The following is a 17,921-nucleotide window of genomic DNA, read 5'->3' as shown; positions in this document are numbered from 1 at the left end:
CTGTCTCTGTAGGAGGCAGCAAGGGGAGGCCAGGCGGGTCTGCGAAGGTGGCATACAGGGGAACCGGCCTAAAAGCTGGCTCCCACCTGCTCCCCTCACCCACCACACTGCTGCCTCTCTATCAGAGGCTGCAGCATAGGGTGGGGGGAGGCAGGTGTATCTGATGCTTATGGGGAGCTTAAAAGCCAGCTCCCCACGGGCACTGACTCCTGCCTCCTCCTGAAACATCCATATTCACTGCTGGTATATATCATTTGGAAAGTTATAACCTGTTAAACATCATTATTCTATCAAAATGTATCATTATGAAATTCTGATACATGTTTGTTACTGAAACCTGTTGCAAGTCTGGGAAACACCCACAGACATTTACCTTTGCTGCATTGTCCATTCTCCTTCTGTTGTAGGCGAGGGAGAGCAATTCAGGAAAACATCTCTTCATTAATGGGATGTTCAGCCTAGGGACACAGACCAATGGACTGTATCACCATGGCAGAGCCTATCTAGTTCGGTATGTACACTGCTTCTGGCAACACTGGCTGATGCTTCACAGGAAAAAGGAAAACTCACAAAGCATCTAACCTGATATGCAATGTTGCACAGAAACACGTGAGCCTCTTTTTTTATTCCTCGTGAGCTTTGGTAGCCCCGATGAAGTGCAGACACCAAGAAAGGGCTCAAAACTGCACCAAATATTAAATTAATGACAAATCTGTACAACTGGTTTATAGAAAGAAATGTTTGCTATTAAAGAAACTTTTAGGGTTCAGTCATGAGTCAGCCTATGCACCCACACAGAGGAATAAGGAGGCATAAGATGCCCACTTACTCCTCAGTGTTGGCTTGCCTCATGAAGAGACATAACATGGGAAAGAGAGCAACCACCGCAGATCACAGCTTCCTAGCCAGCCAGCAGGTAACAAGTGAAAAAGCATAAAAGAACACACGCTCCATTTCCCCGCTACAAGGGCCAGCAGAACCGCAGTGATGTATTGGGGGAAAGGAAGCTGCATTAGGAAAAGGGATGGTATAGTTCATGTTTGCTGCGATGTTAGGACTTTGTAGCATCACAATTCGGTCCATGTTTTGTTCCCGGGGATACACAACTAAGTGCTGTCCCTTACAGAAATCTGTGAGGTACCAATCTAGCCCTGAGTGAACTGAGCTGAGGAAAAACAGGGCAGTCTTTTGATGCCTCTGTTACTATGCAGATTACTACAAGACAGACCCAAGAAAACCAACAATAGAACACCACTTGTCATCACCTACAGCTCCCAACTTAAACCTGTCCAACACATCATCAATAGATTACAGCCTATACTGGAACAGGACACTAAACTCCAAGAAGCTCTGGGAGACAGACCCATAGTCTCCTATAGACAACCGCCTAACCTCAAGATGATTCTTACCAACAACCACAGGACATACCACACTAATACCAACCCTGGTACCTTCCCTTGCAACAAACCCCGCTGCCAGCTTTGTCCACATATTCACTCTGCTGACACCATTATTGGGCCTAACCAAGTGAGTTATAAGATCAAGAACACATATTCCTGCGCCTCCAGAAATATAATCTATGCTATCATGTTCTGAAAGTGTCCGTCTGCTATGTACATTGGACAAACGTCTCAGACACTTCGTCAAAGAATCAATGCCCACAAAACAGACATTAGACAGGATCACAAAGAAAAAACAGTTGCTTGTCATTTCAACCAGAAAGGACACTGTCTGAATGACCTGCTAACCTGCATCCTACTTCAGAAGACATTCAAATCTGCACTTGAAAGGGAATCCTCTGAACTGGCATTCATGCTAAAATTCGACACTCTCGGCAGGGGACTTAACAAAGACTCCAACTATCTTAGCCATTACAAAGATAGCTTCCCCAATTATCACCTCTAATACTATTAACTCACAAACATCTACCCTTCCCCACCTCTAATATCATTAACTCACTGGCATTCACCTTCCTTCCCCCCCCCCCCCCGCATCCCCCTTCTGTTCTGAAATGTGATTTGTCCTTTTCATATGTGTTCATTTTTTTTAAATTGTATCCTTTGGTATATGTGGTTGTGACTATTTTCTTCCACTATTTGATCTGAGGAAGTGGGTCTGGCCCACGAAAGCTCATCATCTAATAAACCATCTTGTTAGTCTTTAAAGTGCTACATAGTCCTGTATTTTGTTTCAGCTACACCAGACTAACACGGCTACATTTCTATCACTATGCAGATTAGGCCTCCCACTGCAGCTCAAATAACATTGATAGAGGAAAAGATGATGATTTTTCTAACAAAACAAAACATGCAGCATAATTTGTTTAGTAAAATGATCATCTCCGGGACTCCTGAAAGCTTTGAAAAAATTCCACTGAAGTGAGCTTCTGAGAAAGACTGAGGATTTATTGGCTGCCCAGAGAGGAGTCATGTCAAAATTGTGCCTCGGGCAATGATATACTAACCCATTACACTAAATAATGGTGATCTGGTAAGCAAGCAGGTCAGTAGGTACCAAATATTTAGACTGCTGTCCTAACATTTAGTGTAACTTTCTTTAAAACGACTTTTCTAAATGTGGTATGTCAACATTTCCTAGAGTTAGTAACACAACTCAGTAACGGTATGATGATTTCAGGGCATACAAGCAGCATGCCGCTTCTATACACTTTCTATAAAAAGGATGATCTTATGATCTTTAAAACATTTTTCAAAAGGATACATATAAAGTGAGAAGTCTTGGGGCATGACTGGCTTTCAGAGTCAGAGACAGGAACTTTTCCAACCTGGTCTTTAACTCTGGCGTCCAAGAATCCTTAAAAAGAAAAAAGAAACAACAAAAAAACATTATAATTGGAGTCATAGCAACATCCAGAAGCAAGCAACACAGCCAGCATGGCAGTGAAAAGTTGGTTTCTGACGTATGAAAGCTAATTTGCTTGATGAGTGGTTCATAAGCATGCAAGAATTCAACAATAACCCTAGATGTTTCATATGCAGTTTTTTTAAAATCCTGAATAAATTATATAATATTTTATTTCAATGTTAAAATAGTTACCCAAGAGAAGCTTACTGAATGTGAATGGAAAACGAGGCATTAAGTTGCACAAATGCAAACAAATCAAGCAAAAAAAAAAAAAGGCAAATAAGAGAAGTTCATTTATTTGTAATGGAACATAATAATAAACCCTTGCTAATTCTTCAGCTTTAATAAACAAAGCTACAGAAATCATTGTATTCATTTTTCATAGTTGACTGTGTGTCAAATTTAAGTCAATGTTTTGTCATTAGACTACCAAGGGTCATGGGATTACATCAGTGAATCAGAATGCAACATTTCTTTCAGAGACTGGATTCCAAGAACCTGTAAGAAAAGTGGACTAATTCATGAATCACCCATTGTAGCTATCTGACAGATGCACAGTGACCATATTCCCTGTGCTGAATATAGGACACCTGGTAAAATTACTCATATTCAAGTGAGCTCAATGGCAATCAGTCGCACAAACTTTCAAATTAACAACAAATGGTCTGGTAGCACTTTATAGACTAACAAAACATGTAGCTGGTATCAAGAGCTTTCGTGGGCACCGCCCACTTCTTCAGATGACTGGTGTTTTGAGTTTAGGATGTGCAGACCCAAAATAAATAGGAGACGGAAGGGTGGGGGGAGAGAGAGAGAAAAAAGGAGGAGGGTGGGAAACAGAGAGCTAGAGGGAATCAGTAAGTACCTGAAGATTAAGCAGTTAAAAAGAAGCAGATAAGAATCAAAGTCAATTGATAGTACCCTTCCTGACATAGGAGTCTACACAAAGAGTTGTTTGTACCTTCAACGAGTGTTAAATTGATAGTGTCCCACCACCCTTCATCACGATTGAGTCCATTAGCACGTGAACTGAATTTGCGGATGAACTCTAATTCCAATGTTTCTCTGTGTATCTGGCTAGTAGAACTGGTTTCTGACAAGATAGCATACTACATAGTTGTATTTACCTTATCTTTAAGTCTTTAGGGTTCAAATGAGGAGGGGGTGTCACACACATATTCCCATACACCTCTTTTACATGGAGATGGGGGTGTTTGAGTGACTAAATCCTTCCTGCCGGGCGCTCTCTGCCCTCCATGCCTGGCTGGGCTCCTAGGACAGACCTCCTCTCCTGATACCTGGCACAACCGACCCCTCCTCCCCACTGCCACCACCACTCCAGTGGGGCTGGAAGCAGCTTGTCCCTTCCTGCACACACAGCATCAAAAGGCAGCTAACATATCCAGGCTGCTACTGGCCACCAAGATAACCCAGCCACCTCCTGTCCCTTGACAGAAAGGGGTTAAGCCCTAAGGATGCACTGTCCAGCAGGGCCCAGGAAACCTGACTGCAGGAGCTCCAGCGAACTCGGCCATAGAGGTGGCTCAGCAGAGAAGGGCTGGGATTCAGAGCAGCACCCAGGCCTGTGGGTGTGTGTAAAGAGAATGCTAAGCCTCTATCCCTGGGGCTACTGTGGAGTCTGCAGGTTCAGGGTGTGAACAGGCTGGAAATCACTCCCCCTACTCCACAGCTTAGCTGAGGGGGACAGAGGCTTCCCTGTGCCAGGACAGTGCAGGGCTTGGCTCTCACACAGTGCCCCAGACCAGAGGGTCTTGGGCTTTCCTTGGACACTGGTGCTGCCAAAGGCAGTGGGGGAAGGAAGGAGCCTGCTGGCCAGGCTATTGGTGAGCTGAGTGCTCCGATCAGGGGCTGGAGGGTCATTTCTTCTACCAAGTGAGGGTGGCTGCACTGCTTCTATGCAACATGTGAGAGCCCCACTGGGGAAACTGTGGCAGGGGTCCCCATGCAGATAACCTTGGTGGGGTAAAGAGAAAATGGCAGCCTTGGGCCAGGCGTGAGGGAGGAGGGCTTGCTGGGGAAGCAGGTTCCCTGAGCTCAGCCAGAGTTAGTGTCCAGGAAGGTGTGGGAGCTATGAAGAGAAACTTTGTTGCTGTGAATCTCCCCCGCCCAGGAGCTGAGCTGGCCCAGCAGCACATGCCTCCCCCACTCTTGCAGCCTCAGCTCCCAAGAGCCAGTGCCATTGGCTGCCCTGGCCTAGGAACGTGAGGTTGGAAGGTTCTTGCACCTAGAGATAATACAAGAGGCATTCTCATCCCCCCCAATTGCAACAGTTACATGTCATCTCTATCTTGTATGTTTGAAAAAACCTCTAGTCCTTTTCCAGGACATGAAGATTCTGTTGAAATCTGGTCTCTTATTAACAAGACTGCTGAGTAAGTTAGTGACTTCTTTCCCCCCTTCTCTTAACTTTGGAACTGAACAACGGACTTGCCTCAAGGAGGCATGTGAATTGTAGCATTCCACCGAAACGGTGAGTGACTAAGGATTAAGATCTTGGACAGTGAGATCCTGAGGATAAATTAAATGTTTCTCCTAGAATAGCATGTAAAAAGGCTGCTGACCACAATTCAGAGATCCAATCAGATCCCATTCTCTGAAACCAAGCAACCCTTGGCCTTTTCTCATTATTTGCAGCAAGTTCCTAAGGATGTGGTAAGATGTTCCTTACCAGAAGATAGCCAGGTACCAAATGCATGCAGTCTGCCCAAGGGCCAAGTCAGCACCACTAGTTTCATCTAGACATTGAACTATCAAGCTGGGCAGGTACCTGGAAGTGGATTTACATAAAGACCATTCCCCCCACACACTAGTAAGTCAATGGGAGAATTGCTATAAAAGCTCCAAACTAAGATTAAAGATTAAACCCACTTCAAACAAAGATATCCAGCTGACAATGCAGTCTCAGGAACATAGGTATGACAAAGTTGTTACACATAGCTATAAATTCTCAATTTTTGGAAAGGAAGTTCTATGTAATGCTACTACAGAAGTCATAGGAAATGCTGGCTGGATACTTTGGGGGCACAGCTGCATTCTCATCATGTACTGGCGGACTACTTATAAAATAGTTTTCCTTCTTCCCATTAACTTAGTAGGTTCAGGTTAGTTTCTCTAAGGCTGTGTCTACATTGGCACCCTTTTCCGGAAAAGGGATGCTAATGAGACAAGTCGGAATCGCAAATGCCGCGGGGGATTTAAATATCCCCCGTGGCATTTGCATGAACATGGCTGCCGCTTTTTTCCGGCTCGGGGCTTTGCCGGAGAAAAGCGCCAGTCTAGACGGGATCTTTCGGAAAATAAAGCCTTTTCCGTAAGATCCGTTATTCCTCTTAAAATCAGGAATAAGGGATCTTCCGGAAAAGGCTTTATTTTCCGAAAGATCCCGTCTAGACTGGCGCTTTTCTCCGGCAAAGCCCCGAGCCGGAAAAAAGCGGCAGCCATGTTCATGCAAATGCCACAGGGGGATATTTAAAACCCCCACGGCATTTGCGATTCCGACTTGTCTCATTAGCATCCCTTTTCCGGAAAAGGGTGCCAATGTAGACACAGCCTTTGTGTATTTCCAACAGACTCTTTACACATAGGCAATGTCTACACCACCACTTATATTGCTCAGGGGTATGAAAACACATACCACTGGCAACATAAGTTTCACCAGCATAAGTGGTAGTTTTCACAGCACTACCTTGGTGGGAGAGTATCTCCTTCCAACACTGCTACCAGTGCTCATTGAGGTGGTTTTATTATGCCGATAGGAGAGTTCTCTCCCATCGGCCCAGCTCTTAGGCTTTATCTCATCACAAATACCCTTGTAGTGATTTGCCATGTCTATAAAAGAAAAAACTTAAAAGCATTACTGGACAAAACAGTATTCACATCAACCCTGTGAGAAAAATAATTAACACAAATCTGTGCAAAATAAATATTTACCTGAAAGAGTTCTTTAAATGATGGGTGGACCATGGGGTTGGGAACAAAAGGCAAAGCATAAAAAGGGAGGAATTCTGTGGTCTGACTGAGTGCAGCCCCTTTCGTCTCCAGGTAAGTTTTGAAGCGAGAAATCCTTTCATCAAAGTCAGCTTTGTCCTAGGAAACAATGCCACAGGCATCATTATTCAGAAGACAATGCCTATGGGTGTTTAATGGAGCTGGCACTTGCAAGTGGAGACTTAAATTCAACATCAAGCGCTAACCCTCCATCCCACCATAGCTGCTGAACAAGTGTTTCTCAATGGGCAGGCCAGAGAACAGCATCCATTCTAACTAGACAGAGAGCATTTCACCTGCTCCCTTATCCAAAAGGAAAATGTAGAAGGGTTCTTCCATGTTAGGACAACAGAGCCAAAAGAAATAAGAGGGGGCTACTTGCTGGATAAGCAAAACAGTCTTGAGCACTTGGAGCAGACTTCTGCAGGTCAAGTGCCATATCCGCATTCAGCAAGTGGAAAGGAAGTCACTACTTGATTTCAAACATGTTAAATAAAATAAGCCATCTTGTTTCTCTGGCAAGTGGGGTACAGTCAAAGCCACATAAGAAACAAAATCAACGGATCAAAAATCATCCTCAATGTCACATGGAATATATTTTGCTGGGAATATTTATTTGATAAACTTTTAAAAGGAAGCATTCTGCTAAACCTAGAAGAGATAAATGTTGCATTAAAAAAACTCCACACATTTTTACTAAAAATCATTCTCACTTAAGCCACTAAATAACACATTTAGCTGTTCAGAATTTTTAAAACATAATTAATTTTTCAAGGACTTCTCACAGACTGGACAATTAAAAAAAAAAAAAAAAGACCAGTCAGTTTCATTGTTGGCAGCTTGCACCATTGCACTAATGCATTGTTTGGATAACACACACTGCCTGAGACTATTTGGGTATGTCTACACTGCAATTTAACACCCATGGCTGACCCATTTCAGCTGACTCAGGCACATGGGGCTTGAACGAGGGGACTGTTTTATTGTGATCCTGGAGTCCAGGCACCAGCCAAAGCCCAAGTCAGCTGCCACTGGCCAGTCTGGGTGTTCAATTGCAGTGTAAACATGCCTTTTGATTTACACATTGTTTCCAGTGAATATATTTTAAATTCTTGGGAACATCGCTATTGGAATTAATTTTTAAAAACTTGCAATTCAGATCAAAATGTACCTGACATTGTCCCTTTTTGTTGCCAGTCATAGTAAAGCAGAGAAAAAACAAGAACACAAAAACTCACAGACAGTGGGACATTTATTCTAGCAGGTACCAATTCTCACCTATGAAATACTGTGGACAATCTTGCTGACACCAGATAGCCTGTATAAATTGATTTTTCACAGCTGGATGTTCTACTTTTCTATTGTTTAGTTACTATACATTGCCCTGAAGCTATCCCTGTTATAGATGTAACATTACTAGGGTTCACAATAAACTCTCCTATATTATAGTTAAGGTTACAATCATGTTTACAATACAAAACAGATTTCTGACCACACTCTAAAACCCAGAGCAGCGGTTCTCAAACTTTTTGGGCCACGGCCCACCACACTCAATGCAAACCTTTCCATGGACCACAGCCATCCACCCATGACAACAAAATGCCTTTGCCTATCTCTACATACCTGAAATACCAAATTATTCATATTAGGCTACTGGAGCATAAACACTTAAATACAATTATGTTTGTTTAACAACGTAAGGGGGCGTTTATAACCAGTAAGAAAGGAAATATTAATCACGTTAATTTAACAGATTAAGCGCTTTAACTTTATCATGTAAGTGTACCAACCCTCACTGATGTGGCCCCCAACTGACACACCTCACTCTCCTGGAGCTCCTTTCCACACTGGGAGGGGTGGGGGGACAGGAAGGACCAATGTTCAGGGCTTCCTACAGGCCAGTTTAACTCTTCTGGAGTCCCAGGGTTAGTAGATTTTGTGAGCCCCTCAAGGCTCTGGGGTGGGGCCAAAAGAGGGGTTCAGTGTGCAGGAGGGTGATGCCAGGGAGGGGGATAGAGACGGGGTGCAAGAGGATGTGAGAGTGACGGGTCTGGGGGAGTGGCAGGGTGCTGGAGCAGGCTGAAAGTGGGGATCTGGCCAGGAGTTTAAGTGCAGGAGGGGTTCAGGGTGCGAGATCTGTCTGGGAGTGTGCAGGCTGGAGGGGGAGGGTCTGTGAGGGAGGGAGAGTGCAGAAATGGGCTGCAGATGAGGGGTTTGGCCAGGAGGGAGGGTATAGCAGTAGGCTGAGGGTGGGGAGGGGCATGAGAGGCAGGATGCAGCAGCGGGCTGGGAGTTTGGGGTCTTGGTGGGAGGGGAGGGGAATCTATGAGGGTGATGGGGATGCGAGGTCTAGGCATGAAAGGGATGGGGGGCACACTTACCTGGCTCCACACCTCCCACGCGTCCCAGGCACCGCCTCCCGCTGTTCCCATTGGCCACAATTCCAGCCAATGGGAGCAGTGGGGAAAGCCTTCAGGAAAGCAGTTTCCTTGCTACCTTTTCCCTTGCTGAGGAGAGGGGGAGTGGCAGCAGGTGGAGCCACTTGCCCCCCCTGGGAGCTGGCCCATGAAGCTCGGAGGTCCCCCCACAGCAGGAAGCCGGCACCGGTGCTCCAACCTTACGGAGATGGGAGTGAAAGGGACCGCAAGTTTGGAGCACCAGTGCAGGCTCCAAGCTGCGGGGGCAGGGAGGCCTCAGCCTCAAGCCACAGCCCAGCTGCAAGGCTGTGAACCACAGTTTGAGAACCACTAACCTAAAGAAAAGGTCATTTCTCAGCCCAAAATGACAATAGAGATGGTAAATGAGGCTAAAAAGAGTCCCAGAAATGTGAGGGGTTCAATCTATTTGACAATATGAGAGTTTGAAAGAATGAGTTTTTTTCCTGGTTAGTGGTAGATTCTTCTAATTAATTTGGTGGTCACATCTTATTTGCCTTGCAGGTTACTGAGTATCCACTGGAACAAACTAAACTCCCATGAATTCCAGGGCAAGATTTTGAAGGTAAACCTCCCTTTGACTCTTTTGACACTGGACAGCACTCAGCACCTCATAGGATCAGGTTCGACTGGAAAATTTCATCTCCACACTTGACCAGCCCAAATGTCTATTTTCAAGACCAACTCAAAGATAGATTGCTGTCAATGGAGTGGATTTGGTCTGAGGATGCCTACAGACCAACCCATCTGAGTCCATATTAATTTGACAAACACCAAGACTGGAGAAGATACACAAAATAATTAAAACAAGTGCAAACTGAAAAGCGAACCTACAGGCTTCCTGCCAGAGTGCTTCAAGAGGTAGATGGCAAAGTGGATGTGAAGATAAAACTCCAGCTTCTGGGCAAGAGGTTCATTGTCTCGGAGGGAAGAGGAAATATGCTCCTCCCAAAGTTCAAAGAACACTTTCTGATTTCCATCTTCAAACGCTGTAAGTAGATCCTTCTGCAAAAGGAAAAAAAATAGTTCATTCCACCCCCTATGTAAATGGGCAACATTTTCAAAAGTGCCCGACTTACGAGCATAAGTACCAGTTTCAAAAGCAGTTAAGTCTCCTAGATGTTTTGAAAACTGTATGTAATTCACCAGCCACAGTCTAATTACATGAATCATATTTCAACCTGTACCCTACCAGCTTTTAGATATTGTAGCTCCACATGAAGCTTCTTCTCCAAACTCATGAGACCACCCAGCAGAAACTCCAGCTCTTCCCTACCCTCCAGCCAGCATTATACTATTAAAGCGCTGACCGAGCACTGAGAGATCCCAAGGAATCAATGCATGCAATAAACCTCACTTTGATAAGCCTTTGATCTTGTGACACCCACACAAATGTATCTGCATCTTATTAAACTTGACCCCACTTCAGATGTTGCTCTTTCCATTATTTTTTTTTTGGTAGCTTCTACCTCAAGGGTTTGTTTTTCTTAGCATGGGCCTCTCTCATCATTTCTACAGACCTGGTCTACAAACTGATCCTGGTGTCAAGGGGCCCCCCACGCTTTATGAAAATTTGCTTATGGATATGGAAATGCATAACTCGAAGACACTTTATGCGAAACAGATTGTGTCATATGTCATTTTAAAGGCGGTAATCTGCTGAATCTGCATATCCTATTTGTGTGCATCTATCTACCTTGTATGTGAAGTTAAAAATAAGTGAAAACCTGTTTAATTGGTCCATGTATTCTAGTAAAAGTTGTTAATGATACTTTAGGAACTTGATGATTCAGTGATCAAGTCAATGACCTGTGAATGGTTTGGTTTTTCCTGTAAGCCCAAACTCTGGTTGGTCCTACAAAGTCGTAGGCCATCTAATGCTGAAACCCATTTTGGATTTGGTACTTTTCCACTCAAGGTGAGAAAAGTTTGAACTGAACATAAAGAAGTCCTGTTTAAACCAAAAGTTAGCTCAAACGTTTCAGATTATTTCAGCTGATGTAATAGCACTTGTTACATGCAAATTCTTACCCTAACTGTTCTTATCATTAGCTAGTCAAACCAAACATAAAAGATTTGTTACCTGGATAATCAAAGCTTTTGAGTCTCTCAAGGAACCACCTGTTGTTTTAGGTAATGGCTTCCCTTTTATTTTACATTCCTTTGTAAACGTTTTCACTGTGTCTTCAAATTCTGCAAAATCTAAGTACTACAGAGACAAGAATACACAAAAAACAAACTCTATACTTTTTAATGTTTAAAACAGTTACTGATTAATAGTCAAACTTATTTAAGGCTTTGCTACAAAGTTTCACTATTTTCAGTTGATTTGTTCATTTAATCAAGAAAAGGAGTTAATACCCTATAATGCAACAGTTACTTTAAGCATGGTTGAATAGACAGTCACATAATTTACACTTTCTGAAGGTAGCATCATCTATAGGTAACTGGAACTCTACTTCTAGCACCAAGAGAGTTAGACAAATGCTGCGGCTGAATTTTAAAATAGGTCCTGATCATTTTAATCACTACTCATAATATCCGAATTAAAGCAAACCAAGCTAATGATATTGGTAATCAAAAATTATTCTACAGGGCAAGTTGTAAAGATCCAGAAAGATTTCTCCCTCCTTCTTCCAAAAGATATAAAACTGGCCACATTACAGGATTTTTGGTTGTTTTTTTTGTTGTGTTTTTTTGCCTGCCTCTGAACAATTAGCCAATGCTAGAGGCAGGACATAAACGTGAGTGGACCAACACTCTGGTCTGTCCAACTATGGCAAATTTTGTGTACAGCTTTGCCATTTCATGAGAAATTCACAAAGTACAAATATAGACTAAAAACGTGGTGTTAAATTGCAAAAAGAGAGAAACCAAATCAGATGAGTGGAGCCCGTCACCAGAAAAAGGAAAAAAGATACGGAAATTATGCGATGAACCAAGTTACATGTACTGTTTGGTGCTAACCCAATGGCTGTATCACAGCAAGAGTGGTAACTTAAAACTACTTGCTCATAAGCAGACTATTTTTGGAAAAAAATCCCACTGTGAAGGGCGGGGGGGGGGTCAGCTTATGAACTAAGGATGTAAACAAATAGCAGACTACCCAATAAGCAGGAGCTTATCCAGTAGCACTATCGACTACTCACTCATTTTCCCCTCCTCCCCACTGCTGTCGTGCTGCACTATTAAAGGGACAGGGAAGCTGACATGAGAGGATGCTGGCTGACTTCTTGGTCTTGGGTCTCAGCACAACCTCCTCTCCTAGCCCCCCCACCCCGCCACACACACACTGCTGCTCTGCATTTTTAAAGGGACGGGAAGCCAGCGCGAGTGCTGAGACCCAAGACCAGGGATTCAGCCAGCATTCTCTCACAACAGCATCCCTGTCTCTTTAAAAATGCAGAGCAGCAACAGGGAGTAGAGGGGAGAGGTTACGTTGAGACCCGGGACCAGGGAGTCAGCCAGTGTCCTCTCATGCTGGCTTCCCGTCCCTTTAAAAATGCAGAGTGGCAGCAGGAGGTTGTGCTGAGACCGGGTGTTAAGTGGGAGTGAGCACTGAAACTGCCCTTCCTTATCGACTAATCGAGCAGTCAGCGGAAATTCCACTCACTACTCGATGAGCCAATTAACCGCTACTTAACATCCCTATTATGAACGGGTTCCAAATAAATACAGCAGCAGTGGGGGACCTGCCGTGAACCCGGACACAGCAGTCGCAGCTCGCACCGGGTCCCAGATGCTGCAGTTCTGCCTCGTAAATGTAGTAAGAGCTACTACATTTAAAAAGCAGAGCCGCAGCGGTCTGGGACGTGATCCCCCAAACTTACAGAGGAAAAAATTGTAAAAAGTCACTGGGCTGTTTATAAGGTCCCAGGCCGCTGCACTTTGGAGTTGGCTTATAAACAGGTCAGTGACTTTTCACCATTTTTACTCTAAGTTTGGGGGGGGGTAGGCTCATAAGCAAATGTGCTTGTGTTGAAGTATATACAGTAATTTTAAAAACAAAATCTGTATTACTGACACCAAGATGATTACAATTGAAAAATTTATGTTGATATTTCACCATTCATGCTGTGTTCTTGTTTGTTGCATTTTGGACACATTCAATCCTGTAAAGAGTTACAAGTTACTTAACTTAAACACTGCAAAGAGTCCCACTGAAGGCAACAACATTTCAGTTTCCAATTCTCAAGCACTTGCATGTTTGGTCTTGGGAGTTTTTTAAATTTCATTAACAATTCTATTCATATTATATTTGCAAAGCCTATTTAAAGTGATACTTTTTGGGTCCAAAGTTAGCTGATAGTGTTGTCTTCATTTTGCAGTGCTCCACACTTTGCTTGCATAATGCTCCATCAGTGGGGCTCCATGCAGCTGCAAGCAGCTGCCCAGATAGAATAATTGCAGGATTGATGGCTAACAGTTACAAATGTGCCCCCTTCCCCCATCCCTAAGTGCAAGCATCAGATGATTTCCTCTTTTCTGTTCTATAGCAAACGTATACCTCTTTCACCAGCCCAAGTAACTCTGCTTCATAAGCTAGGATGTCTCCCATCATTAAAGGTTACTGCTGAGCCTCATGGAAGAAAGACCTACAAAGTCATGAAAATACACAATTATTAGGACCACTGATTAGCTACCATTCACACATTATCTATCAGACTGTTTCCCAGTGGTCCCAACTTGGGGGGTCACCAAAAGTTTCTATATGGGTGGCAGGCTCCACATGGAGGGGAGGTTCCAGGAAAGTGGGTTTGGAGAGTGCACTCATTCCCTCCAGTCACCAGGAATCCAGAGGCACTTGTCCCCCAGGGTTCAGCCTGGCTCCCCACAGCAGGCATTGAGACCTGGTAGGTCCCACAACCAGGAGCAGGGAGCTGAGTCCAGCCTCATGTGACAAGAACTGTCACCATAGGGTGAGTGTAGGGCAGGCTCTCTCTCCTACCAACCCTCTCTCCCCCTACTACCCTACAACCTCCCTTCAGCACTAGGCCAAGAATAGGATTATGATAAATGGTATGGAGGATGCTGCTTCGGATGGTCAGTGCCCCATCAGCAAAGTGATGAGGTGGCAGCAGAGGTGGAGGAAAATAATGTTGGCCTATGATTCTGGCACCCATCTCCGCCCATGAATTTGGACGCTGCGTGGGACATACAAAAAGACAAAGTGAAATTGGTGGGTCACCTTAGTAAAAAGTTTGGAAAGACTGGTCCACTATATCTCTGGTAATGGTCCAAAAAGGAATGCTGTAAATACATCTTCTTGGTGTCCCATGTTTCAGCCCCAATCCTGCAAAGAACAAGCTAGCCAGTTTGCACAAAGACCCATAGACTCCAGGGGAGCATCTTACAAGTGCAGGGATATGCCTGGCTAGTGCCTTTGCAGATTGGGCCTAAATCTCCTTCAAAGACCAAATTAAAGGAATTTACACCAGCACAACAAGTTCAGTCCCATTACTGGAAACTAGCAGGTGCTAGTAAATCAACTTCATCACCAATAAATGAGGACATAAGAACACAGTTGGCAGCTTTGCTGAGGGCACAATAGCGAGTCTTTTCAGTTCCCATTCTACAAAAGTACATTCGTGAATGTGTAGGGAAAAGCACAGATACAGTAGCTGGCTGACAGGGGAACGGTGAAGCTAGATCTACTATTCTAGTTTGGCGTGGAGGCTGTCATCAGCTGCCAGCTATATTTGGAGGCCAGTCCCTGCTGCTAGAGCCGATGACTTTCAGAGCAGAATACAAGCTAGAGTAGGCCCACCTACCCCCAACCTCTTTGGCTGGCTACTAGCCCATCGCTAGTCACCCCTTTCTCAGTAGGCACTGCACCAGAGCTGGAGCCTGGGAAGAAACTGGAAGGAGGAGAGGGAGCAGGACCTGCAGTAGGGATGTGAAGGACTAGCCCACTATCCAATAAGAAAATGCTTATCAGATAGTTGATAGGATAGTCTTGACTGGTCGTTCCCCCCCCCCCCCCATCAGACAGAGGCAGCTGGGGGGTGGGAGAAGGGAGGTACTTCAAAGAGCCCAGGGTCAGCTGCTCTGAGCAGCGCTGCCGCTTTGAATGCCGCGGGGAGCCCGGCCTTAGGCTCCTCAAGGCATTTCAAAGCATCAGCACCTGGGGAGCCCGAGATCAGCTGGGGACTCAGCTGGCCCCTAGCTCTGCGAGGCGCTGACGCTTTGAAAGGCCGCGGGGAGCCCGGGATAATCGGGGGCTCAGCTGGCCCTGGGCTCTGCGAGGCGCTGACGCTTTGAAAGGCCGCGGGGAGCCCGGGATAATCGGGGGCTCAGCTGGCCCTGGGCTCTGCGAGGCGCTGACGCTTTGAAAGGCCGCGGGGAGCCCGGGATAATCGGGGGCTCAGCTGGCCCCGGGCTCCATGCGACGTTTCAAAGTGGCAGCGCCTCACAGCGCCCGGGGCCAGCGGGGGAGCCCCCAGCCTCCCAGGGTCCGGGTTTCGCCTTGGAAGCGCGGCTGTGAAGGCGGCGGCGCCCTGACACCCAACATCCGTCTCCTGCAGCCCCGCCTGCCGCTGAAGAGGATTGGGGGGGGGGAGCCTCATTTCTGCAGCACCCCCAGCCCGGGTCAGGGCGGGGGCTGAACCTTCTGGCGGGAAGGAAGGGGGGGGCCTCATCACAGCACCCCCCCCCACACCGCCCAGGGCCGGGGACCCCTCCCCCCAGGAGGGGCCCCCATTAAACCCCTCCAGAATGGGGGGCACCAAGGACCAGCGGGGAAGTCCACACCCCCCCCCCCACACACACACACACACACACACACACCCCCCCCACGCACACGTGACTCGAGCCCCCCCCGCCGCTTACCTGCCCCGCAGCCCCCGCCGCCTCGGGCCCGACCAGGCCGCTCCCCGCCGCCCGCTACGGCGTTGCCTGGCAACGACAGCTCCCTCGCCGCGACCACGTGACGCGCCTGAGCCAATGCGGAGGGAGGGGCGAGGGCCGGGATCACGTGACGGGGGGGGCGCGCACGCCCCAGCTGGGAGCCGCTGGCTGGCCAGGTGGGCGTTCGCGGAGCGGCGGCTCGTCCCGGCTGCCCCGCTGGGAAGAGAAGCCGGGGCAAGCCCTGCACCCCCCCACACTCCTCCGGGGCTGGGGGGCTCCGCCCTTCTGACCCCCCCCCCGCCCCGCCCTTCCCCACGGCGCGGATGGGGAAACTGAGGCACGAGAGGGCGCCACGTGATGCGTGCGGGGCCACCGCTGAGCGTGGAACCCGGCCTCGTCCCCCAGCCCGGCCCGAGCAGGGACCTTCCCCCCCCCCCTTGCAGCGCCTGACTGCGCGGGGGCTGCTCGCTGCCCTCCCGAGACAGGCGAGCCACGGCCCCGCGGGACGCTCCTGGGTTTGCGCCAGGGCTCCGCGGGGAGCCGCGCTTGGCAGAACGAGGACAGCTCGGCCTTGTGGGGGCGGAGGAGGGGTCCTGGCACAGGGGCGGGGTTCTTTCGTTTTTTAATAAAAGTTATTTTCTCACAGGCTAAGTCTACACTGGCACCCTTTTCCAGAAATGCTTAAATTGGAACAGTTTTCCGTTATAAGTATTTCCGGGAAAAGCACGTCTACATTGGCAGGATGCTTTTCCGGAAAAGCACTTTTCCTGGAAAAGCAGCCGTGGCCAATGTAGACGTGCTTTTCCAGAAAAAAGCCCTGATCGTCATTTTCACGATCGGGGCTTTTTTGTGGAAAAGACTACTGTGCTGTTTACACTGGCCCCTTTCCAGAACAGTTTTTCCGGAAAAGGACTTTTGCCCGAACGGGAGCAGCATAGTTTTTCCAGAAAAACACTGACAATTTTACAGTAGATCGTCATTGCTTTTCCGGAAAAGCAAGCGGCCAGTGTAGACAGCTGGCAAGTTATTCCGGAAAAGCGGCTGCTTTTCCAGAATAAGTGGCTCAGTGTAGAGACAGCCACAGTATCCGCTATCACAAAAAATAAGGGTGAGGGGGGTTTGGTCTGTGTTATTGCGGGGGAGGGGGTGATTTGGGTCCCCCCCCCTCCCCGATTCGCTGAGAAGACTGTTCCTTTAACTCACTAACCGTCCATGACATTTAATTTAGGGTTGGAATTAGTGTCTTTAAAAAAAAAAAAAAGTCTAAACTGCTGCCTGCCTAACTCCTTGCTTTTGGGGCTTACTGGTTGAAATCTACAAACTACCTACACAGTTTTCTCGGTTTTGCAAAAACAGCTTTTAATTACACAATTAGTTTACCAGCTATAAATCTGATGAAGTGGGTTTTACTTACAAAAGGTCATGACCTAATAAATCTGTTAGTATTTCTACACTGCAGCATTATTTCAGAGTAACTGACATTATTCCAAAATAACATAGTGCATGTCTACACTACAATCCTTTATTCTGAAATAATGTTGAGCTGGAGGACAAGGAGTAAGGAAAGTCAAAGGAAGAGTGTTTTTCCTTTGATTTCTGCTGCACAGACAGCCCCAAAAGCCAAATTAAGCTATTTAGACTTAAGCTATGCAACTGACGTAGCTGAAGTTGCGTAGCTTAATTTGACTTTAGCCCTGCTGTGTAGATGTGCCCTAAAGTGCCACAGAACCGCTTAGTGAAAGGAAGGGACCCTTAGTTCATTTACAC

At 46.4% G+C, this 17,921-nt stretch overlaps 1 protein-coding gene across 8 annotated transcripts in view; it reads right to left on the bottom strand.

Annotated features, from left to right (window-relative positions):
- ARMC9 (armadillo repeat containing 9) overlaps positions 1 to 16,275 on the bottom strand; it is a 98,681-nt gene extending 82,406 nt beyond the window's left edge. For 2 of the 8 annotated variants that reach the window (XR_012906327.2, XM_089780717.1), the window contains exons 1-8: positions 16,137 to 16,182; positions 14,497 to 14,601; positions 13,816 to 13,903; positions 11,392 to 11,517; positions 10,143 to 10,313; positions 6,817 to 6,972; positions 2,722 to 2,814; positions 374 to 398 (exon numbers count right to left, since the gene is read on the bottom strand). Coding sequence is in view for 7 of the 8 variants with exons in the window: in XM_089780717.1 (XP_089636843.1) it covers positions 374 to 398; positions 2,722 to 2,814; positions 6,817 to 6,972; positions 10,143 to 10,313; positions 11,392 to 11,517; positions 13,816 to 13,869 (625 nt within the window). In the remaining variant the exon portion in view is untranslated. Of the gene's footprint in view, positions 1 to 373; positions 399 to 2,721; positions 2,815 to 6,816; positions 6,973 to 10,142; positions 10,314 to 11,391; positions 11,518 to 13,374; positions 13,397 to 13,815; positions 13,904 to 14,496; positions 14,602 to 16,136 lie in introns of those variants that run through there. The other 6 variants (XM_075938164.2, XM_075938167.2, XM_075938169.2 and 3 more) reach the window with 6 other exon arrangements.
- Positions 16,276 to 17,921: the final 1,646 nt, after the last annotated feature.

The sequence above is a fragment of the Pelodiscus sinensis genome, chromosome 10, assembly GCF_052426305.1.
Source record: "Pelodiscus sinensis isolate ZL-2025 chromosome 10, ASM5242630v1, whole genome shotgun sequence".
In the NCBI taxonomy this organism is placed as follows: Eukaryota; Metazoa; Chordata; order Testudines; family Trionychidae; genus Pelodiscus; species Pelodiscus sinensis.
The sequence above is the reverse complement of the archived record's forward strand: the minus strand, read 5'-3'. Positions and strand labels throughout refer to the sequence as shown.